The sequence below is a fragment of the Lissotriton helveticus genome, chromosome 9, assembly GCF_964261635.1.
Source record: "Lissotriton helveticus chromosome 9, aLisHel1.1, whole genome shotgun sequence".
Taxonomy (NCBI): Eukaryota; Metazoa; Chordata; class Amphibia; order Caudata; family Salamandridae; genus Lissotriton; species Lissotriton helveticus.
The window spans coordinates 693,461,799-693,487,371 of record NC_136070.1 but is presented as its reverse complement, the minus strand read 5'-3'; the positions used below and the strand labels follow the sequence as shown (position 1 = coordinate 693,487,371).

Sequence of the window (25,573 nt, the reverse complement as noted above, 5' to 3'; positions counted from 1 at the left end):
GGACGGGCGGAAAAAGAATCTTGGAGGCCCGATATGTGCTAATCTTGGCGCAGTTTCATTTCAGGAGCACAAAAAGTAAACTTAACAAACAGAAATATGCAGGGTCCTCTTCTCTTTACAGGGTTTATTCAACGTCTTCTTCTTTTCCAGGTGGTTCTTCCGTCAGGAGGACGTCCCCCAGGTGTCTCAGGAAGAAAAGGTGTGAGAGGTAAGTATAAGTGTTAGGTTTAGTAGGATTTTCAGGACACAGGAGTACGTAAAGTCACATAGGTGGATCTCCCTATAAACGGGTGCTGTGAGAGTCCCCCCCACCCCTTCTTTCCCATTTAGTAAGAGTGAATCTCCTTCAATTTTTCCCAAGAGGGTGGGGTGACACATAAAAATTGAACAACATATGTGATTTCTCATGGAGCTTTTGGTGATTACCTTTGTGACCCTCCTCCTGTTTCTATGGCACCACCCGCGATACCAATACAAACCCCTCACTCCCCTCCCCCGTCCTGGTTACGTACTGCAATGGCCGCAACTCTCCTGAATTGCGGTGGCGTGAAGAAGATCCCAGGGGGGGATCCACCAGTCCTCACACCAAACCTCAGATGTTCCATCAGCTGCGCCGTCTCCTTGTGCTGTCTGCGCTGGACTCTCCTCTTTTCCTGACTTGGCGCCATCTCTTCGCGATACGGCTGGGCTCTTGGTTTGTCATCCTCTCTCCTCGATTCAGCTGGGACCTCTGCTCCTTCGAGGTCGTCTGAGTCTTCCAGGTTTCCTGCCGCCTCTCTTCCTGTTTCTCCCTCTCTACATGGTAGATACTCCACCTCTTCCATCCAAGCCGGACCTTCCCATTGGCGCTCACACCTTCAGGAACGGTCTTCTACCTGTGTGCAAGAAGCTTCGATCAGAGCTAACCCCTTCTGCTCCTCTCCTTTAAAGATGCCGGGTTCGGTAATCAGCGGGACGGGAGATGTATGGGGTATGTTGTTCGTTAGTGTAAAGTCTCTTGCCTCACATGGTCTTTGTTTTCCCTCCCTCTCTCTGGGATGGTGGGGTATGGCCTAGCTCTGCCCCTTCTCCCCCAACTCTAACCAAAGTGGCGTGGAACCTAGGAATTAAGTTCGATAACATGTCCTTCAATCCTCAGTGTTGTCAGGACTTGCTTTGGCTCCTTTGGATCCTAGGGAAATTTCGGTCCCTGCTTCCAGACTCTTGCCAGAAGATGGTTATCTATACACTCATAAGATCTTGGCTGGATTATGCCAATGCACTATACTGGGGTCTTCCTTTATACCAACTCGAGAAACTCCAGTTGGTGCAGAACACTGCAGCGTGGTTCTGGCTTAAGAACCCCCAACACCCCGCTGTTCAGACTTACTTGAAGGAACTCCACTGGTTACTTGGCTTGGAGAGTGAAATTCATGGGCTTGTCGATTGTGCCTACTATGGGTCTAGGGCCCAGTTACCTCACCAAGCTTCTCCAGCACTATCTCCCTGCCCGTCCTCTGCAATCTGCTGATGCTCTGCTTGCAGTAGAGCCCCAATCTAGACAGGGGGAGACTCTTCCTTCTCTGCACTGGCTGCAGCAATCAGATGGAGACATAGAGCTGCAGATTCCTTACCTTTGAACTCCCAGGCGTCAGGCTGGATCCAGAATATTTTTGATAGCAGTACAACTGCGTGCCGGTAGGTGGCGTGGGTCGACTCAGAGTGACATCGGCGGCGTGTTCGTCGTTGTGACATCCACGTTGTCAATATAACTGCCACTGACGTCAGTTTTGTTCTTTCCCCGCCTGCCAGCGCAGATCCATCGATAAGAGCTCCCCTCTGTCATTTTTAGGTCGAGACTGGCGTAGGCTGCGCACATGAGCAGTCTCGCCAGCGAGACTTTATGTCTCAGAGTAGCGAGGTTAATGCCCGCCCCTCTTCTCCATTGGCTGGCCTCCTAAACGGCGCCAGCCATTGGAGAAGAGGTCTCTGTGACGTTCTGTTTTCACTGTAAGCCCCGTCCTTTTCGGATTGAGGGGCGTATTTTTTTCGTTTCTTTCTCTCCTCCCCTCCAGCCAATGGAGAAGAGGGGAGAAAGAAAAACACGCCCCCCCAGTCTGAAAAGGACAGGGCTTACCGTGAAAACAGAACGTCACAGAGACCTGTCCTATCTTCACGGCGTGAGGACGACAGCTGCTGGAGGTCTCGCGCGCTCCTCCTCTCAGCATGCTGTCTCAAGCCTCATTTCCGCCGGCAGTAGGCTCCAGTTTACTGCTGCACGGGCCGGTCGTTCTTGTCTTTCCATTCTGTCTTGTCCTAGTGGTTCGGTCTAGAAACCCGCTTCTTTCCCGTCATTGCCACTAAAGTTAAATTTTAGTCCAATTTCGCTCCTCGGGTGAACCAGAAGAAACGGCGGAATTGGCCCAAATTGCGCTTCATTAAACTGTTTTGCTAAACCCTGTCCAGTTAACCACTGTGATAGGGGGGGGGGGTCGAGTGGAGAGGGCTCCCCCCGCAGTGCCTCACACTCTCTGGGTTTCAATAACCCGAAACACAGTGGCCATGTTTTCTGTTACTTTGAACTTGCATTTCTTCCATGTTAGCACCGGTTGCACCCCACATCTGCCAACACCCCCCCCCCACCCCCGCAGCAGGGAGCCCTCACTCCACACACCTGCCGGCACCACAGGTGATCACATTCTGTTCACGTCACGAGGTGTGTTCTTATAGCGCCTCACCATTTCCAGCTGCCCTTCGGCGCTTTCGGGTAAGGTGAGGGGCTGGGCACCGTGGCGGGGGCTGCTTTGGGGTCAGATCTTGTGCCCTACCGGCTTCTTCACGACAATAACTTGATTCTGACACAGGACCTCACAGCTCACTTTCATTTTTTAGGCGCTGTAAATTACAGGGGGTTAGTGATGTGTTCCAGACTCTTGTCTGAGATCAATTTTGTCACAAATTATTAATTGAAAATCTACACTGAATGGGAAGATATTTTGTACACGTTATCTAGGACACAATTTGTTTGTCATCATGCGATGTTTCTGTGTACAATATTCTGGTAAAGGACTGCTTCTGTACAGCGCCTACTACCAAGTGTCTGGCTGCATAGTGCCTTCAGAATCTGGGCGCCCTCTGCGGGTCTGTGGCCCTAGTTCACTGGAGGGAGAGTGGTGGGTTTATTTTTATTTTGTGCCCACACCCCTACACCGCAGGGGCTTGCATTACGCCCCTGTCATGGACAATGAGCCACGGGCTACCTTCAGGTGCTCCTATATCTGCCAGTCAGAGCAAATAAACTGTGTTGCTTTTCTGTTTCGTTCTGCTTGAGAAAGCAGCGTGGCTTTTTCGGGCGTTGAAATGTTTCTTGTTCCATGCCATTGCACGACTTCTGCCAGGCCTAAAGAATGATGCCACCCTTCCAAAACAAGAAACAATTCCGTCCACACCGTGCGCCCCCCCACGGCACCGCAGGCCTGCGGGGACCTCCGCGATACCCCATATCCATTATGTCCGGTGGTGATGGTGTCGGCTGTATGTTTCCCTTCTCCAGTCGGTCCTGTGTGGGTCGTCTGTCTGTTGCTGCTGGCACTGCTTAAGTTGTAAAACAATAAGTGCCGGGCCCTTGTTAGGAGACCACCACAGCGTGCACTGACCCCTGACAGCACTGCCCATCACAGAATCAACACAACTGCTAACCATCACACTGCTTCAAATCTGACAATTCAGACTATTTCAGGCCTCCCAAAGCTATAAGAATGACTTGGGCGGCAGGTGATGGAGCAAGGTCGAGAAACAAAATTTTGTGTACTCCTTGTGAAGTCACACTTCAATAACGTGTAATCTGGACTAATGGAGTGGTGCATGAAACTAATCAACCTTGGCGCACACACCAACATGTGGGAACTAATTTCTGCTTGTGTTGCAATCATAATTTACTAACTGTGTAATTTTGTCGTGTTCTGTATTAATATGCTGCTTTAAAATAATGGAATGAAGCATTAATGTGGTTTTTGTCTATGTATTTGTGGCTGAAAATCAGACCTAAGTGAGTATATTATGCATACATGTGGCTTATTTGCTAGGTTACAACTAATGGGGAAAACCTTAGTAAGGGGGGAGGTAAACAGAGAGGCTATTTTTCTCAAATTATCGTTTATTTGTGTTTGGGGGCAGACTCACAACGAGGGGGCAGACGCACAACGAGGGAACAGAAGCAAGAAAAGCGAGCACTCACCTGAGGACTCGGCAGCTTCTCTACTTCTTCCGGCGGCAGTCCAGCAGAAATGGCTTCCGAAAAGCCCCGATATTTTCGGATTCGGGCGTGGTTTTCGTTCTCTCCTCTTCCCATTGGTTGGAAGGTAAAATTCCAGCCAATGGGAAGAGGAGAGAAAGAAAATAGAAAGAAGTGAAAAAACACGCCCCCGAATCCGGTCTTCAACGGAGTGACGCCCCTCTCCTCCAATGGCTGGCCTCCGTTTAGGAAGCCAGCCAATGGAGAAGAGGGGCGGGTTCAAGCCCCCATACTGAAAGTTAAAATTTCTCGTCAGCAAGACTGCACAAGCGCAGCCTACGCAGGCCGAGACCTAAAAAGGAGTATCAAAATGTTCTTATCCAAGCCCAATTTGGAGTTACTCCCAGTCTCCATCATTGAAGTAAGGTTTTAACTGCCTTAAACCCTCCAAGCTCATAAGGTTTCCTTCATTTCCTCCACACTGTGGAATGTACTTCTGATTAGATTTGGTTTGACCTTTATTTTATATATCTGCAATTGAAATAATAGTATTAGTGATTGTGTTGGATGGCCATACTCACTTTCTCCTTATTACGTTTCTTGAAAACTTATGTTTATCTTTAGATATTTTGGCTACAACCTTAGATTTGAAATGCCTATTATGTACATGCAATATTGCACCTAGTAATGCAAGTTCTTTTCCTTTTTTTTTTTTTAAAACAGTGTATAATTTTGTTTTATTTTCTAGAGATTATCTATGTAATCTTTGTTTTTAATTTTGTATCAAATTACATTTATCTGTAATATAATTGTTAAACACAAGGAGTAACAAAATGTTGTTGGATAATGGGCTTATGGGTTTGCCCTTAGAGGTAAGAGGTATTATTTGAAAGATGAGGAATGTTAGGACCCTGTGTGATATACAAAGTGCATAGACATGGAGCAATATATAATAGCATAGAATGTAGTATATCAGGGAACGGGAACTGACTGATGGCAATTGCTGCTGGGCCACTATTTTATTCAGTTATGGTTTCATGAAAAATCCTTACAAATAGTTATTTAAAAGAGGGGGGGGGGATCTACGCCTTACATAGCTGGAACACATTGAAAGACAAGTGAAAGTTAGAATGTAGTGAAGAGATTGTGTCTCTTGAAGCTGGCAAGCTCTTTCCTGATTCCCTCCATCTCCAAACGGTTAACAGAAGTAACGCACTACCACATTATATGACCAGTCCCATGTCAGTAATAACCTAAATATAATAACAAGGATTACAGAAACAGTTTAACTGCAGTAATAAATGCACCTATCAGTTCCTACTTTTTCAACCCCATGATCAGTAACTGTAGAGTTGCAAAACTCCGGGTGTAACCAGTAAGCAGGGAAAAAAGGCCCAAAACAGAATCAATCCTAAAACGAAAAACAGAGTAGCATGGGAAAACTACAAGCAAAAAATAAATAAATAAATAAGACATGGACACATCAAAAACAACAAAAATGGAGCCATGGTTCAAAAAGGCATTTTATTATTCCCGTTCCCCAAAAATGTGAGTGTGCAGTACAGGGAATTCTGTCTCTAAATGATTGGCGGGCCAAGATCAGTCACTGCTAGTTACAGTCTGTTCAACAATTAATCCTTTTAAATTTTTAAGCAGGGGGAGAGAGAAGAAACAACATAAGGCCAAAAACAATAAGTAAATCTTGTTGGAAAGATGAGAAAACAGTTGGGGTGACACCACAGGATTTTTTTTTTGAAGGAAATAAACAAACCATACCCTCTTAATCACCACCAACCAATCAGACAAAGAAGAACTCTGCCTCTGCTTTGACACTTGAGGCAGTATTTGCTTATATAAAAAAAGAACACATCTTGGTATTTCAACCGTTTTGCTCCACCTCTGAGAATTTTTGGAATGCCTCCATAACCACTTCCTGGCCCATTTTTTTTGCCAAATGCCACGTTTTTGCTTCACTAACCGTATCTTGAGCACAGGTCCTGCTCCAGTCCAATATGTGTGTACCTTTTGGTCAAAATCTATTTCTTGCATGGCTTCTGAGAACCTGCTTTACCCTGGAACCCTTCTCGCTTTACCCAATACTGCAGGTTCTCAAACACGCTATTTGAGAAGCACTTCTTTCATCTGGTGTGTGAGACCCCATCAATACTGGGAGGCGACACAGGGTACATACCTTTTCATCTATTCAGAGGCGACAGTTATTCTACTCACCCCAGACAGAGTTCATTAAAGAGTTTCCATTTTGTGATACATATCTTAAAATGGCTAGATAGTCAAGTGAGAAAACAAATCACCTATTTAAATGCCACTCTGTATTTGACTCAGTAGCACAAATGGCAGGCCTGAATCAGTTTCTGGCTCGACCATTAGACTATCTTGGTAAATGAATCAAACGTGATGCTTTCCTGAAAGAAAAAATGTACTACTCACTTCTGAAAGTCACTGTCCCCGCCTACCTAGCAATTTGCTAAGGAGCTTTAAAAATAAAAGCATTTTTTAGGAGCTTAAAGACATACATTCAAACTAAACACAGCAGGGTCCTCCACGAAATCTGGCTAGAACAAGAAGGCTGGCTAATGTGCAGTATTTCTAGACACTAGACAGTAGGAAGAAGCAGGACACACCAATATGTACCTCAAGATGCCTTGAGATAACAGTCCATAACCAATATAAAAAATTTGTTTCTCTACACATTGATGTGGCAATAGACCATACCAGACAGTCACATTAGAAACATCTCTAACTACCATGGCAACCTTTTTAACCTGCCAATCACCTGCTGGCAACAATTGCAATATTCTTACATAGATGCAACAATTTGGTGTGCCAATAGAAGAGATGCCTATATTCATACATGGGCCCATCATGCGCACACACTTTCATCTGTACCAGATTGGCCAGTCTCAGAAAAATCTTGTATACTTAAGAAGCCCATCTTTTTACACCTACTTTTGGGCAAAAAGCTATAATTAAATAAAGCTCTTCAGCATAACTGAGAAGGCAGGGAATAAGAAACGTGAAACTGGACTATGGTGTGTCAAGGTCATGAGGAGAAGGAAGAGATTCGCCCATATGCTGTGACAGTATAATTGTGTGATATTGCATCCACCCATTATGACTTCTCACCACAAAAGATATCGAATGGTCAGTCCAATGTTATTACATGGCTTACAAAAATGTCAATGGAAAGCCACTAGAATTCAAAAGGGTTATATTTTTATATACCCAACTTTGTATGAAAGAATAAAAACTCCAGGAACATTTAAAGAGACCTTATTAATGGGGCTGGAAAAATCCTCTTTTCTCTACAAAATGTTTGCAAGAAATCTGCATTTTTTCAAACTGCCCTCATAAGATTATTCAAGAGGATGTTAGGAGATTGATTTTAAGAGAAAATGTCTCGGCCACGGGGTTACTGTTCATGCAAGACATTTAGTACACAAACCAGTGTACACAAGGTAAAAATTCCCTGAAATTCCACAACCGCTAAAAATATTTTTTTAGTTTTTTTAACTGTGAAATTCACAGAATACAAAATATACTAATTTCACAAGATTTAATTTGTGAAATTAACATTTTAACTGGAACTACTTGTTATATCATACGTCAATATCAACAAGACTGCATATATTCCCAGACGTAAACACAGCTAAAAGAAAAGCCCTATATTTAACTGTTAATGGTTTCTGAAGATGCCTTGGAAGAAGTAGTGTGTTCTAGCCAAAGAATCTTGGGTTAAAATAAGTTGTGCGTCTTCAAGAACAAAAGCCACAGGATCAAGAAAGATTCTTAATTTGTATAATGAATCCCCAACGAATACACAATGGCTATGCTTCTAGGCAAATAGACTACAACAATAACAGGTAGAAACCTGTAAATAATGGAAAGTACTGCCATCAAAAGGATGATCTTGTGGGACCTTGAAATTGCAGTCCCATATAGAGACGAATCAATGCAACAAAATATACCAGTTTTTCCTAGGTTACTCCTGCCCCTTTATAAAGAGGGTATCAATCCACAGATTAAGTCAACCTACCAGGAACAGACACCACAGCAACAACATTGACAAGGAGTACGCAGAGCATCCAAGCACCCTCCCCCTCCCCCCCGAACAATGTGATACCACTGGATGTGCATTGAAAACTAAAAGGGATTGAATACTTGACAAAAGGTTTAACGAACAAGTGAAACCATATCAGGAGCATTATCCACTGACAATGGTGCTGGAAAGGGCTGAAGGGATGCATTACCACTGAAGAAGCAAATCCAACTACAAAAATACAAGGACGGGCAAATCAGATCAGGTGGTGAAATCACAATGGAAATAGTACAGCAGGTGCAATCGCAATTCTTGACTGGAAGAGAGATTACTTCAAGTGAAGGCAGTAAGTCAGATAAGTATAAAAGAAATAATCAGTAAAGAGTTCCTGAAGGCAGTATGTCAGGTAAGTATAACAGAAACAATCAGTAAAGAGGTCCTTAATGACAAATCAACAGAAGTGAGATCAAAGTTGAAAAAAACAGTTTAAGAAAAGCTGTCATTATGTGCATTCATAAATGAGAGAGAGATTACTTTGAAGTTCAACCTGGATCGAACACATGATCACTTAAGAAAGCCAACAGCGTATGAAGCCACTGTTGGAAAGCCTTGAGAGGAAGTGATGTAATTGCAGTTAAGCTCTTAACCGGAAATGATTATTTGTTAGATAAAGTCCCGACAGAAGGAGAGATATGTGATAGTGCACATTTTATTAAAGATAAATCATTAGTAAGAAATGTCATAGAAAGAGACGTCCCTGTTGGACATTGTTGTACTGGGAACAATGAAATCAAAACTTTGTGGCAGAAGATTACATATATTCCCCTCTCAGGAAAATCATACAGTGATCGAGTCAGAAGGCTTCCAGATTACTAAAGTCATACCCACTGGTTCGTCTTAAGAAGTACAGTCAAAACCTTAGATCTCAAGATGCACGTTTGCAGGTCAGACCTCGTAAGGCCACATGTTGACTCGGTACCCATCCTGCAAGTTCACTAATGGAAAGGATGCTCAGAGTGAATGCTAGACAGTAATTTTGGTCCTTTTGTTCAGAAGTGCTTTTTTCTTTTGACGCAGGAGAGGAGCCGGATGCATAGAACAGATTTTCCTGATGCTGCCAATGTTTCCTTGTATCCTTTCATGGAGTCGGGCAGGGGAGGGCAAGAATCCAAACTTCCCCCTCTCCTATCGAACGGTTACACCAAGTTTCTCAAGGATGCGGACTCCTTTCTCCAGGTACTCTTGTCGAGTCATCCAGAAGCTGTCCTTGTCCTTCATAATGTCGGCTAGAACTGCCCCTCCCAGGAAGACCATGTGCTTCCGGCGTGGTGGATCCTCAATTCGGATCTTGAATTTCTAGAGCAAGAAAATTACAAAATGACAATGAGTGCAAAAGAAAGCAGGGAACAGTTCAGAGCGCATAAAGAAAGAATTAATGACACGTAACGCACAAGTTACTTACCTTCGGTAACGATATATCTGTAAGAGACAGTAGTTAGTGTTAGATTCCTTACCTTAGAATATCCCCAGGCGTCAGACTGGATCCGGAAAGATTTTTCGTCAGCAGTACCCTTGCGCGTCAGTAGGCGTCGTCTGCAGCTCCGCGTCCATCGTCGGCGTCGTGATCTCCGGGATGACGTCGGAGTACTTAGAGGACGCCCTCACGCGCTGACGTCAGTTCTGTACATAGCTTTCCGCGCCAGGAACGCATAGCCATGCAAGAAACAGACACTGGTGCCATGAAACTAGGGCCCTCAAAGGGAGATACCTTAACCCTAGATATCGGTTCACAGAACGGGGAGGATGGGTGGGGCGGTAAGGAATCTAACACTAACTACTGTTTCTTACAGATATATCGTTACCGAAGATAAGTAACTTGTGCATCTGAAAGAAACAGGTTAGTCTTCGATTCCTTACCTTAGAATAGATACCCCAGCAATACCAACCCCAGAGGTGGGTCTGCGAACAAAAGATCACACCAGAAAGTCCTGGAAAACGGAACGGCTGAAAAAGCCATCTCTCCAGACTTGGCTGTCCAGGCAATAGTGCCTAGCAAAAGTGTGCAGCAAGGCCCACTTCGCTGTCTGACAGATGTCCTGCAAGGGGACTCCCTGACCCAGGGCAGTAGTAGCCGCCGTGGCCCGAGTGGAATGGGTGCGCTGCCCCACAGGAGTCTCCACTTTCGCCAAGGAATAACAGACCTTGATGCACAAAACGACCCACCGAGAGATGGTCCGCTTGTGCACCGCCGTCCCTTCTTAGCGCCCAAGTAACCAAAAGAGCTGATCATCCACCCGGAACTGGCGTGTGCGGTCTAGATGAAAGGAGAGAACCCGTTTTGGGTCCAGACGTGGAGCCTCTCTTTCAAGGGATGCAGAGGCGTATACAAGGTGGGCAAGGTGATGGACTGCCCGATATGAAAGGCTGTAACCACCTTGGGCAGGAAAGGATGAGTCCTCAGAACAACTTTGTCCGGATGGACAGAAAGGAAAGTAGGCTTAGAAGACAGAGCCTGGAGCTTACTCACTCTCCTGGCAAAGGTGATGGCAACCAGGAATGCAGTTTTAAGAGTCAGAAGACGAAGAGGACAGTTATGAAGTGGCTCAAAGGGAGCGCACATCAGGTAAGTCAGTACAAGGTTCAAGTCCCACTGAGGTATTACGAAGGGAACAGGAGGGAACATGTGTGGGATGACCTTTAAGAATCTATTTACAACAGGGGACTTGAAAAGAGAAGGCTGATTGGGAAGCCTTAAGAAGGCTGAAATGGCCAAGAGATAGCCTTTGATAGTGCCCAGAGCAAAGCCCTGCTGGGCAAGAGAAAGAAGGAAGAGGAGAACCTCTGAAAGGGGGCAGAAAGTGGATCCAGAGCCTTTGCTGTGCACCATGCCACAAATTTGATCCACCTGTTGGCGTATACAGATTTTGTGGAGGGACGCCTGGCTGCCAGAATCACATCACAGACTTCAGGAGGCAAGTCAAATGGCCTCAACTGTCGCCGCTCAATCTCCACGCATGAATGTGGAGACTGGACAGGTTCAGGTGGAGGACCGTCCCCTGCTGCTGTGATAGAAGGTCCTTCTGAAGAGGCAGACGAATCGAGGGATCGACTGACATACTGAGTAGCTCGGGATACCACTATCTTCATGCCCAGTCTGGAGCCACAAGGATGACTTGGGCCCGGTCGCGTTGGATCTTCTTCAGCACTCTGGGCAGAAGTGGTATAGGCGGAAAGGCATACAACAAACCGCAGCTCCACTCGCGACGAAAAGCATCGTCGAGCGAAGTGCCGCCTTGGAAATTCCAACGCGCAGAACTGATGACATTGCGCGTTCTCTTCGGTGGCGAATAGATCGAACCAAGGCTCTCCCCACTGCTGAAAGAGACCTTGCGCCACGTCCGAGTTCAGACGCCATTCATGATCCATCATGCACCGGCGGCTGAGTTTCTCCGCCCTGGCGCTCAGGGAACCTGTCAGGTGTTCCAGCTGTGTCCAGAGGCGCAGAGCCATTTGACAAAGCGTCCATGACCCCACCCCGCCCTGTTTGTTGCAGTACCACATGGCGGTGGTGTTGTCTGTGTACACCTGCACTACACTTACCCGGACAGAGGTAAGGAATGCCTTCAGTGCAAGCCAGATCGCCCACAGCTCCAGAAGATTGCTATGGAGCTGGGACTCCTCCGGAGACCAGAGGCCTCTGATCTTCGCCTCTCCCATGTGGCCCTCCCATCTCAGGAGGGACGCATCCGTCACTACTACGTGCTCCGGTTGGAGAAGGGAGAGGGATCTGCCGCAGACCCAATCACGGTGCGAGAGCCACCACAGCAACTGTCTCGCAGTGTCCTCCGAGATCAGGACGTGGTCGGACAGGTTGCCCTGATGCTGTGCCCACTGAAACTTCAGGTCCCACTGCAGAGCCCGCATCCGCCACCTGGCGTGATGCACCAGCAGGATGCAGGAGGCCATCAGCCCCAGGAGCCGCAGCGCCAACCTGACTGAGACTCAGGCTGAAAGATGAGAATCAGAGCCTGAATATCCTGAACCCGCTGCTCCGGAGGATAAACCCGAAACTGCGCCGAGTCCAGAACCGCTCTGATCAGAGGAGCTTCTGAGAGGGGCACAGGTGTGACTTCGGCACGTTGATGGAGAACCCCGGCGAGTGCAGGAGATCGGCCGTAGTCTGGAGGTGGGAGACGACTGTCTGGGGCGAACCCGCCTTCAACAACCAGTCGTCAAGATAGGGTAAAACTGAAACCCCTGAGCTGCGACCACCGCTATCACTTTCGTGACCACCCAGTAGCGCCTAAGTGCTTGTGGCCTATCGTGAACCACAGGTAGCGCCGGTGGGCCGGCAGGACGGAGATGTGGAAATATGCGTCCTGCAAGTCCAACGCTACCATCCAGTCTCCAGGGTCTAGGGCAGCCAGGACCTGAGCTAAAGTCAGCATCTTGAACTTCTCCTTCCGGAGGCAGCCGCTGATGCTCCGGAGGTCCAAGATAGGGCGTAGGCCTCCTTTGCCCTTCTTGGGAACCAGAAAGTAGTGAGAGTAGCAACCACATCCTACTTCTGGCCCAGGAATGCGCTCGACGGCCACCTTGGCCAAGAGGGCCGTAACTTCCTACTGCAGAAGTTGCAAGTGATCCCCGGACATGCGGTGGTATTGCGGTGGCATGGCTGGAGGGGTCGCCTCGAAGGGGAGGGAGTAGCCCCTTCGGACAATTTGCAGCACCCACCTGTCCGAAGTGATGGTATGCCAGTGGAGGAGGTAATGGCGGACGTGGCGTCGAATGGGCCTAAAAGCTCGGACTAGGAAGGCTTTGAGGCAGATGCTGCGGGAGTGGATGTGGACTGACCTTGCCGTTGTCCCCCTGTACTGTCACGGTGGTTACCACATCCGCGTTGAGGTTCGGTCTGCGGCTGAACGATCATGTGGGGGCGCCCCTTCCTTGGCCACGAAAGGGGCAAAAAGCAGAAGTCTGCTGGCGCTGGCCCGACACGCCCATGGATTTGGCCGTAGCCCTGGAGTCCTTGAAATGTTCAAGCGCACTGTCTACTTTGTCGCCAAAAAGGCGACGGCCATCGAAAGGCATGTCCATGAGCGTGGACTGGACATCCCTCAAAAAATTGGCGGACCTCAGATAGGCGGGTCGACGGATCGCCACCGTCGTGGAAATGGCTCTGCCCAGCGAATCCGTGGTATCAAGTGCACATCTGATGGAATAACGTGCTGCATCCCCACCCCTCAGCAAGAGCTTGGGCGACCCGTGCCTCTTCCGGACACTGGGGCAGCACGTCCGCAACCATATCCCACAAGGAGTGGGTGTAATGGCCCAAAAGGCAAGCGGTGTTGATAGACCGCAACCCCGGACTAAGTGAGAACAGTTTCTTCCCGAACTGGTCAAAAGTTTTGGATTCCCGATCTGGAGGAGCAGTCGGGAATGCAGTCTGGGACGTAGAGGACTGGATCACCAGACTCTCGGGGTGGGGTGTACGGACAGAAAGCAGGGGTCGCCTGTTCGGCAAATAATTCTTGTTAAAGCTCTTTGTATAACCTACAAAGCTCTCAGGGTCAAGGGCCAGCCTTCTTGAGGGAGAAAATCAGCAGGTATGTGCCCATTAGGACCTTCAGATCTAGTTCAGCGATGAATTTGGTGGTGCCTCCCTATAGGCTTTCGTCCTGGGTGGTAGGAGCTTGCTGGTGTGCACAACCCTAACATGGAACAAGCTTCCTTTGGAAATTAAATCAGCGCCCTCTCTCCAGAGTTTCCGTAAGCTTCTCAAGGCCTTGAATTGCACTGTCTGTAATTGCCCCAATAAATGGCAACCTAAGCTAAGGAGTTTGGTGCAAATTCAATTAATTGATAATGAACCCCAATGATGTTAAAAGGGTTTCCGTCTTCTGGAGGTGGTCTACGATGGACTGTGATATAAGCCCACCTTCAACAGCCAGTCTTCGAGATAGGAGAAAACCCGTAACTGGATTTTTACTCAAATGTAACGTTATTCCCTCTCTTCTCCCTTCTTCAGCACCGAGACACCTCTGGGTACTTGTTAAGCTTTACGAAACTCAAATCAAAATCACTTAAGGAGTGGTGCGGAGTCAGCTCTGAGCCGCTTGGCACCACCTAGAGACATGCAGAAGCATTGCTGAAAAAAGTTTCTGGATTCAGTCTGGCGCCTGGGATGTATGCGGGAGAGGTGTGGCGCCGCGGCCAGGGCGACTGACGCTGGAATCTGGGGACCACGGTTCGATCCCCGGCTCCGGCGGCAGGTTAGCCCAGCACCATGTGACTCTGGGCAATAGCTCGCTTAATCTTCCCGACGGCCCCCAGCGCCTAGAGACCCTTACGGGTGATTGTGCGCTTTACAAATGTGGACTTTACTTTATGCAAAGGTGAGGAATCTGAGGAGGTAAGGTAGAGTAGCCACGAGAAAGCATGTTACCTTAATATCATTGTACACCCCCACAGCACATGCACAACTGCCTCTAAAAGTCATGTGTCTAGAGCGATGTATTGAAAAATTCTCCTGTCCTTGGTGCTTCAGCGGAAGCCATGCATCTCAAACTCTAAATGCCTTGCCGTTCATGTGGCAGTTGCTAACAAAAATAAATAATACCACACACTATTTCTAACTCTTGTAGATTGCCTCCTTTAAGCAATACCCCCTACAGATTCACAAATAGTGTAGCAAAATAACGGACCTTTAATGACAAAATGCATCACTGATATTCATAAACAGCACCTCAATACCATGAGGGAGAGCACACAAATGCACGGCCACCGGACCCTGTGCTGTACTCAGACTACCACATGTGAGGGAATTACCCTTGCCCGTACAATATCAGTCTCTAAACCCACCTGCAGGCTTATTTACCTGCCCTACGGAGCTTCCACTCAGCAGCCTATCACTGGTATCCAATTTTCAGCACATTTTCTGGAGGGCACTATAGATTGTAAGCTTTTGAATACTGGCACCAGTACATGATACGGGAAGTCGTTGGAGGACAAACTGTGTTGAAGTAAATATTTATTTCAAGAAAAGAGCTCATTAAACATCCAATCAGACTTCTGAAGGATTATTATTGCAAAGTTTATTTTTACTTCATTAATCGAAAACTCAATTGCTTGAGTTTAACTTGGTTTTTACAGAACTCTACTAGCTAACACTTGTTTCGCGACCCTTTGCTATCGTAATTGTAGCTTCGTCAAAGCCTAAAATAACAATCATTGGTGAGCCAGAGAAAATTTCAAAACGGTAACCAAACTGGGGGGAATAAAGAACCGTCAACAGATAAAGGAAAGTATTTAAGAAACAGAACAAAAAATATTGTGAACTGACAGGCAATTCTTTTTGATACAATTTTAAAAAGAGTATAACTGACAAAAATAAATAAACCATACAAATGTATCTGTACAATGTTATGAAAAATAAATTCATGTTGAAAAATAAGAAGACGGCAGGCTAAACAGTAGGGAGGCGGCAGCTAAGGGCTGGCGAACAGCCAGGTTTTCAGTTTACTCCGGAACAGAGACTCAGAGGAAATAAACCTAAGATCTAAGGGGAGGCTGTTCCAGAGTTTAGCGGTCACAACTGCAAATGCTCGGCCCCCCATTCTGGACCGGCGGAAGCGTGGGGTAACCAGGAGGCGGAGATTGTTAGACCTAAGAGCTCTGGTCGAATGGCCAAGTTTGAGCCTCTTTCTCAGATAGATAGGCTCCATTGAGGGCCCTAAATGCAAAGACCAGTGCTTTAAACTGAATGCGTCGGGTCACTGGCAACCAGTGTAGCTTCCTCACGTATGCAGTAACCGAGTGGCGATAGGGGATATTGCCAATCAGTCTAACAGCCGCATTTTGCACGATCTGCAGACGATCGATTAGGTAAGCTGGGGCACCCACATATAGGCTGTTTGAATAATCAAGATGTGAGGTAATCAGGTTGTGTATGATGGTCCTGCGAGAGTCCAGTGGAAGATACGGAAAGATTTTCCTAATCATACGCAGCTATCCAAAGCAAGCTGCCGTAACTTTGTTGATGTGAGTTTTGCAGGATAAAGAGTTATCAAATTGAAACCCCAGATTGCGAGCTGCTTGAACTGGTACCGGAGGAGGATTGAGCTCCGGAGGCCACCATAGTGTGGCTGAAAGTGGGGATTTCTGATTGAAAAATAAACCTCCGTCTTATCAGTATTAAGTTTAAGATTATTGGAGGTCATCCAAGAGGAGATGTTAGTAAGGCAGTGGCGAAAACTAGCCAGACTGCCGTCAGAGTGATCTCTAAAAGAAAATACCAGGTGAGTATCATCAGCATAAGAAATCACTCAGACCCCCCAGGATTCAACCACTTTTGCCAGCGGAGCAAGGTACACGTTGAAAAACAGTGGGCTCAGTGCAGAGCCCTGCGGAACACCACAGAGCAAAGGTTTTGCTTCAGGCTCAAAAGGTCTGAGAAAGACCTTCTGAGATCGCCCCGTAAGGAAGGATCTAACCCAGGCCAATGGAGTGCCCCCAATACCAACATTATGCAGACGGTCCAGCAGTATGTCATGTGAGACAGTATCGAAAGCTGCAGACAGGTCGAGGAGGACCAACATGGCCTCCTCGCCCACATCTACACACTCTCGAATAGACTCAGATACCTCTAAGAGTGCCGTCTCAGTGCTGAAACCTGGTCTAAAACCAGACTGAGAATCATGCAATAGTTGTTTGGCTTCAAGGTGTTCTGCCAACTGTTCCTGTACTGCCTTCTCTAAAAATTTTGCTGGCTTGGGAAGAAGAGATATCGGTCGATAATTACTAAACAGAGATGGATCAGCATTTGTCTTCTTAATAATTGGAACCAACATGGCCTGGTTCCACAAAGAGGGAAAAAGGCCTAAGCGTAAAGAGGTGTTCCAGATGGCAAGAAGTGGGCTAATCACAAGGGGAGAAAGTTTGCTAAACACCTGTGCTGGGGCAGGATCGAGAGGGGACCCGGATTTACACCGGTCAAATAGAGTCAAAGCGGACTCCCATGTTAGGTTCTTAAATGAAGCAAAGGTCCCCTCCTGCCGGACATTAGAGTCAGACGAGGGTCGAGCCCTATCTTGATTAAACGTGGATGAAATCTTGACAATCTTGTCGTGAAAGAAGTCAGAAAGGCCATCGCATAAGGACTGACTGGGGGTAATCTGCGACACTAAGGCGGGAGGATTAGAAAATTCTTTAATGATGTTGAACAGGGTTTTAGCTGAGTTTTCAGCGCTTTTAATTTTCTCTACGAAGAAGTTCCTCATAGTGGTCTGTTTTAATTTGTGAAAACTCTTTAATGCAGCTTTGTAAATAGTTCTTGCATCAGAGTTATACGTCAATCGCCATATATGCCAAGGGTGACATCAAACCAGGTAGAAAAATCTAAAATGTCTCGGTTTGATCTGAGAAAAGGGAATGCAGGTAAAAAAGACCAAACCTATCACCCAGTGATGAACTAAAGAACAGTCCACAATGCTAGCCAGTCAGGAGAAATAAAGAGCACAATACAGGAAGTGCTCATTTCATCCCAGATCATATCTGCCTTTTGGCTATGTTTGTGCTATGCAAATTCAAGTGACATAAATACATACAATCTCAACGCTCTTTCAGAAGCTGTCAGCAATTTCTCCATTTTACGTCTCGCCTGCAACGGCGCATGCACCGCATTTGCTCTCGCTTAGAAGAGATATTTTATACTACAAAGGACTTGCAGCCTTCTCATTGCTTAACATGTATTGTCTTCATTGTAACTCTTATTTGCAGCCTTCTAATAGTACAGCGGTGATTAATTATTTCCCCTTCTTTCGGCTGGAGCACGGACCAAGTACTGATTGCTGCAGCATGATTGCTGTCCTTCCGCTGATAGCGCTGTGATTGAGGCACTACTTTTATTTTTTCTTCTTTTTTGTTGTCCCTGTTCAGGCTCTTGGCTTTTGTAGCTATATTTTAATATGCCACACACACTTTGAAGAAACCATTTTCGGTTTTAAAATGGATGTTCATTGTGACAACAGATGTTACTTGTTTACAAATGTATTTTCAATAAGACATGGTAATGAGTGCAATTGCTTTCTTCATGGGATAGGATGTATTGATAAATGTCATTGGTTTCTTTTTCACACATGGTGAGATTAACTGGTTTGCTTAGAATCACAGGGGTACTACACCAAGATCTAACCAGCATTGGCAAAGCCAAAAAAGAATTTCCTTTGAGAATATTGGTTCGCCATTTCCTTTTGTTCGTGCTGTACAGAAATGGGCATTGCTTACTTTTGCAATGATTTGTAGCCATGCTGTGCAGCATAGCTAAAAATAATAATAAAAAACAAAAAGGCTTAAATAGGGGGAGGAGCCAAGCTCGCGACCGTGATGGCCGCGTTGTAGCTCGGCTCCGTCAACCTTCCTGCCTGAACTGTATATCCTGCACCTTATCCTGCCCCGAGAAGTCTTTCTTGATGGAATATGGACTTATGATGGTTTGCTGGCACTTACCGTCTGCTCCGGATGATCCTAAGTGCCGCGGATCCTGAGCTGCGCCCCTGTTCGCTTCGCGGCCTCCGGGGCGGGCAGGCCTGGACTCGTCTGCGGCGCCCAGGTGGGGCGGATCGCCGGGGCTGACCCCTTGGTGGAGGAGCGGGGTCGGCCGGAGCGGCCACTGCGCGGTTGAACCGGTGGCGACTGACCGGGCCTGGTCTGGCTGTCCGGGGACCTGGTGGTGGAGCGCTGCCTTCCACGGACGGGGGTTGACCGTATGGACGACTCGTCTCCCCTTTGTTCTCCTGTCCGGCCATCTTGAAACCCTCCGCCCGGTCTCGGCGGGCGGCGCCCGTGGGTAGGTGGCGCCGGCTGCCTCAATATTCTGGTGGCCCGCCTTTCTGCCCTGGGGGGTCCTTTGCTTGTCGCCGGCTTGATCCTATCGAGCTCCGTTGGTGGTCGGATTGGGGTCGGAGATTGCCGCGGCCGCGCCAGGCTGCAAAGATGGCGGCCCGCTCCCTGCATCTATGCCTCGTTGGGGACGGCGACATCGGCTCGCCGCACGGCACGTTTGCTGAATACCGTAAAGGTGAGCCTACAGTTGGCGAAGTCTTCGCCGCCCTGTGTTCCTGGCGTGCTTCCATGACTGTGCCTGTCACTGGGCTGGCTGGTGGCCTTTGTTCCGGGCTCGTTGTGCCGTCCCCTGCGTGTATGGCTTCGCCGCTTCAGGGTGCCGCGATGCCTTTCCTGGACATTGAAAATCCTAAGGCCACCGGTTGTTTGGACGTACGGATGCCTGCTGCCTCGTATTGTCCGGAGTTCCTCCCTGTGGTGGATGCATTGGAGGGCCCCCGGCCGAGATCTGTCCGGATCTGTCTCGCCGGGTCTCCCGGTGATTTTTTGCTTCGGCCTGCCGAGTGGAGATCCTGTGACTTTTTCACCAGGGCGATGTTTTCCCCTTTGCCCGCGGAGCCGCGCTTGAGTTGCCTGCTGCTGTTGCCGCCTTTTTTTGCTCATCTGGTCCGCAGCCGTTATACTTTGTGTAGTGGCTTGACATTTGGAATCCTTGCTTTTTACCTCTGGCCCCTCATGTACTGGTTCTTTGTGCACTCTGTGCCTATGGCACTGGACAGACGAGGACAGGGTTGAGATGTACTTGTACCGCCGGACTATTACTTTGTGGAGTGGCCAGATGACCGCCCAGCGGCTCTACCTGTGTGATTGATTCCTCTTCATATTCCTGGTGCCTGTTTCTTTTTTTGAAATGACCTCATCTTCTAGTGGGCTCTGAATGTGCTTGGACGGGAGGGTTGGGAGCTGATAGTTTTGATTCTGTGTCTCCTCTCCCGATAGTTTTTTCCTTCCTTCCCCTTCCTCTCTTTTTGCCTACGTGGTTTCTCTCTTACTTTTTGCCTCTTCTATATTTCGGGTTTCCGGTTAGGGCGACAGGCACGCTGCCGGGGGGGTAGGCCATAGCCTTCTGCAGGGGTGCAGGGTGGGGTGGGTCTGTCTTTTTGTTTTTCTTTTGTTCTTGGTTCTATGGCTCTTGTGTATTCTTTTTCTGGACGCCGCGTCTGCATGTAGGCCTCATGGGGTGTTTTTTGCCAGTGTGGGCCTGCGGCCTCCCTGTTACCGATGTTCATTACGCATCCATTACTCCTGTTTCCTTTGGTTCTATGGGCTGCCCCTTTTTCGTATGCTTTACTTGCCATGGGGCACATGCTGTGGGGCCGCGTCCTCCTCTCCCTGTTTTTTCAACCCTTTTTCCTGATGTTCTTTTCCCCTTTTTCCCTTTCTTCTCTCATTCCCTGGGTTGATGTAGCGGATGGCTTTGTATTGCAATCCTGACTTCCTTTTATGTATTGCTGCGTATTTTGTAGTAACGGGTGGGCGTTGGGCAGTGGATGGTATTGTTTGCTGATGTGGGACCCACGTCTCGCCCTCGCTGTACTGTAGCTGTTCCCTTTTTTTGAAACTCGCTGTGTTTGTTTCAATGCCTGCTGACGCCCCGCCACGGACTTTTGGACCTTAATAACTGCAATGTTCCTGCTACTCACCCTATTATATTATAAAATTAACCTTCACTTTTCCTATTCACTGTGGTTTCCCTGTGGCTTTATGCCTTGCTTTGTTGCGTTTGTACTATCGGAGACCTGCTGGGGTTTTTCTCCTGGTCTATGTGCTATTACAGTGTGGTGGCCGGCCCGTCGGGTTGTAGGCCCGTATTTGTAAGCTATATAAATAAATCCAGCTCTGGCTGTGTCAAACAAATGTTTTAATTAGTTTTTGCCACACTGCAAAGCATCCGCGGTGCTGTATAGCATGGCTGCAAATCTTTGCCAAAGCCAATGACTCTTATGGGCAAGATCGATTGGCTTTGCCGATGCTTGTTCTCCTTTACCTCTGCCTAAACTTCTCCGCTCACAGGCACCACCTCCTACATTTCTGCAGAGGTAGGTGGCAAGTTAATAATTAATATTTTCCTTATTGCAACCAATACGTAGCTTGAATGGTTGGGTCCAAAAACGAATGAGACATGGCTCACTGGAGCTAAAAGACATCTTTATTAGTATTGCAACATGGGCTAAGCAATGCTAAATACATCCTGTTAGCTTGGCATCTTCCATGCAAGAGTTCTGCCTGTTACAACAAGTGCTCAGTTCAATCTCCCTAAATGTTTCAGACATCGTCATGACACAAAATTGATCATAAACTTATAAGGCACAGCAATCACTGAACGTACAATCCACTAGGACGCCACAGACTGCTCTAAAGGACAAATCAATACGGTCAGAATGGCTATTGATCAAAAACTCGCAGATTTTCCTATTTAAACCTAAACTCCGCCTACAGTTGTTCATGGAGGAATTTCACAAAAAACGCTAGCCAAGTATGTAGGTGACAGACCCTTTCTGTAATACGTTTAGACAGTCTGTAGCCACGTCTGTAATGGTGTCCAGATCTGGTAGTGAACACTGTTTGTTACTGCAATCATGTACAGAACAGCTAAGATCGTTCATATGGCAGACTCTTTAACCCCTTGGCCGCGGCGGTAATTCCGCAGCGGAGCTAGGGGGGCACGCGGCGCCGCCATGCTCGTGACGGAACCACTCCGTCACGAGCCGTGGTGGCGCTGTGCTTGTGACGGAATGGTTCTGTCACGGCCCCGCCCGCCTAATTGAACGCTCAGCGCAGGCGTGAAATCAGCGACGCGCAGGCGTGGCGGCCGGGCCTTTACGGAACCATTCCGACACCAGCACAGCACCACCGTGGCTCGTGACGGAATGGTTCCGTCACGAGCATGCAAAGGGTTAAAACTGACCGGGCATGTTCCAGGGTAGTCTGCTGCCCGAAAGAAAAATATAAGACTGAGTTTTGTGCTCTTTAAACAGATGGGTTTTATGAACTGAAGCAAGAATTATTTCACTCACCGAAAGTTTCTCCACATCACCTTTGAGAACCCGCTCCAGGTAGAGCTGTTTGATTTCCCGTTCCAAACGAGAGGGCAGACCTGGGTACATGGTAGATCCACCAGAGAGCACAATGTGCTTATAAAACTCTGATCTGCAATACAAAAGGGAAAACATTAGCACATTCCCATGGGTACATCTCAACACAGATAAAATATGTATTTGCATCCAATGTGTTATTTACCATATGTACAGAAACTGCTGAGGGCAATTGGTGATATAACTAATTGACTGGGGATCGTCACACAATAATTTAAAGCAACAATAATACTGTTTGATGTTCTCTCTAAACAATGTTGTCTGCTTTAATCACATAGTAATCCTGATACAAATTCACATAAGTTGATTAATGAATGTATCACAGCTCCTCAGACACTTTCTCGGCGGCAAAGATTTTGATATTAGAAAAATTCTCCACAGCCCTTTGTCGCGTTCTGTGGAAGTAATCCCTGTAATAATACATGGAGGCTAGCAATTCTATGTCAGGCGAGGATTATACTATGCAGGAGTCGCAGGACTCGTTTATGGAGGAGGAGTGCCTCTCCTACCTACTTATTTATGACAGCCTGTGCGATGTCATTGACGCCTCTATTTGTAACGCAGTCCTTGAAGCGGTAGCGCCCTTCGAGCAGAAGCTTTTTGCAATGGCAGAGAGACGTTTTTAACCCCTCAACCAGAGGGAGGACAAACAAAAGCCTTTGCCCCCCTTACCTCTAGGGCAGTCAGTCACTCATAAATCCAAGGGGAAGTGCACCAGGGATCCAGGGGTCAACCTAGATGCCTTCATTAGGCTCTAAGTGCCCCTGGATGGTGAGGACTCCCCCATGGATTCTGATGTAGATATACAGCCAGAAAGACCCAGGTGCCTGTTCTAAGACCTCAAGTTGTCCACTGACCACAAAGACACCCAAGCCCCAACATGCTGAAACCAGATGACCTAATGCACCCAACATCATCGGACTGGATGCAGGCAGAGAAGATCGCCACATATATGGCTGAGAGGCTACGCAAACCCTTATACAAAGAGGTGCGTAACCACCTTAAGGAGGAGGGCCCCTGCCATTCCTTCGAGGACAAGGTGACCCGAACACCTGAAATTGACCCCCATAATGGCTACCTTCTTAGTCAAATATATCCGGGATCCCAAGAAAGGAATTGAGCGATCATGCCAAGATTAACTGTTTGACTTGGCCAGTCCCCTGATGAAAATTCAAGACACGGCTTAGGACGCAGGGCCTCGGCTTCCCTCATCTCCCTGGACACCCTTTATTGCTGGCCAAAATGGGCCATCATATTTCTTGGCAATGCCAATTGCGCCTCTCTACAGAGAGGCGCTGGTCCCTTTTGATCAAGAATGATTCAAAGCTAGGGGATCTGGCCACTTCAGAGGCCGGTACAAAAGGGGGTGGTGATGGACGGAGCATCTGAACCAATCAAACACTCACACCCAGTCAAAAGATCTGGGTTTGCTCCATCGCCGTTCTTTAGCCCACTCTGCCACCCCAGTTCAGACATGGCTATATGCAGATAGAGAGGCCGCTCTGGTGTCCGCAGAAGCATCCAAACTCCTTTTAAAGAAGGCTATCGTTCTATGACCCCGCACTCTTCAGGTTTCATCAGCAATCTCTTCCTTGTGGAGAAACAGAATAGGGTCAACATCCTGTTATAAACCTCAGAATTCAACGAGTAGATGGTCTTCGGTCACTTCAAGATGGAAGGAATCCATCTATTACAGGATCTTCTTAACCCCAACGACTGGGTAGTGCGTCTACACCTCAAGGATGCGCACCTTACGATCCTGATCTTCCCACACCACAGGCATTTTCTGCAGTTCATTTGGTGTCAATAGACGTTGACAACACTACCTTTCAGGCTCTCCTCGGCTCCCTGGTGCATCACCAAGGTACTCAAGCGGTTGTGGAACTTGTCCAATGCAATGGCATGCACCTGATAATATAACTCAACGATCTCCTCATGGATCAGAGCCTTCGGACCCGGACAGACCATCTCCAAATCACTTAAACTGTTCCAATCCTTAGGGTTCATCATTAACCGGAAAATGCCGGTGCTATCCCTGACCCAATTGTTAACCTTGCTGGGCTTCGTAATGGACTCGGTCTGCGCCACGCTTAGTATCCCATAGCAGAAGGCAGTCAAGATATGCCACAAACTATGACGTACATTGGCCTCCCGGTCCACTTCAATACAGCAAATCGAATGTGTGGTGAGTCTATTGTTTTCGTCCATCCGGGCTATCTTCTTGGGGTGACTCAAGATCTCCCATCTCGGGTAAGGAGTGGCATACTCTCAGAAAGTTCCCCTTTCTGACGAGGCGAAAGCAGAGATTCGCTGGTGCCTGGCTCATTTGGAGGCCTAGAATGGCCGATCTATATTCGGAGCCCAAGCAGATTTGGTCATAGAGTCAGATACACCAGCAGCACAAGCTGGGAGGCAAAGTGTGGGGATTTCTCACAGGAGAAAAATGGGCCGATCAAGAACAAGCTTTTCATATGCTTGGAGTTGTTGGCGGACTACTTCATAGTGAAATGCTGGACCAAGGAGAAAGTTCAATGCTGCGTTCTCCCCAAGATGGACAATGTAGCAGCAGTCCACTAAACCACCTGAGAGGTACCAAGTCCAAGCCCCTTTCTTGGTCACAGCAGAACACCTCCCAGGATCAGCTAATCTGGTAGCTGGATGGCAGACGCATTACCTCCAGGACTTCAGCCTCTGGAAGATGGATCCCTCAGTGTTCCAAGCTCTCCAACTTAAGTGGGGCCCAATCACGACAGATCGGTTTGCCTCCAAACTGGATCACCAGGTGGACAGGTACTTGGGTACAGTTGGGGGCCGGATTCCAATCCCCTGCCGACAAGATACCTTTTCACAGGATTGGACAACTGAGGTGGGATATGCCTTTACCCCATTCTCCATGAACATGAGACTAGTGGAACAACTGGCACATTTGTTGTGACCCCATCTTGGAAATCTCAAGTTTGGTATCCAGTTCTGATGGAACTTTCTTGGGATTGTCTAATCCCTCTCCCCCTCTTTCCAAATCTCAGGGATCCCTCCGTCAATCCTCACAATCTGGTTTTGAAACGTTTTCTGCGACTTATGGGATGGAGGATTCCCGGGGTAGATGCAAAGTCCCAGGACTTTCGAGCCATGCAGCAGAACTCCTCTAAAAAGCACGAGTGAGCAGTACCGTCAAAAGCTATTGGTCGGCCTGGTCCAGATGGATGGGTTGGTGTCAAAGACACCTGACCTGAAACCCGTGGGGGACAGGAATGGTCCACATTCTGAACTTTTTGGCTTCTCTAGCCTCAGAGGGACTGGCAAATA

At 47.6% G+C, this 25,573-nt stretch overlaps 1 protein-coding gene across 1 annotated transcript in view; it reads right to left on the bottom strand.

Moving 5' to 3' along the window:
• Window positions 1-5,718: 5,718 nt before the first annotated feature.
• Window positions 5,719-25,573, bottom strand: part of LOC144781795 (actin-related protein 2-like) — a 123,937-nt gene continuing 104,082 nt past the window's right edge. The window contains exons 8-9 of the mRNA XM_078660797.1: window positions 22,190-22,322; window positions 5,719-9,626 (exon numbers count right to left, since the gene is read on the bottom strand). Of these exons, the coding sequence (XP_078516923.1) occupies window positions 9,456-9,626; window positions 22,190-22,322 (304 nt within the window). The 3' untranslated portion in view covers window positions 5,719-9,455. The remainder of the gene's footprint in view (window positions 9,627-22,189; window positions 22,323-25,573) is intronic.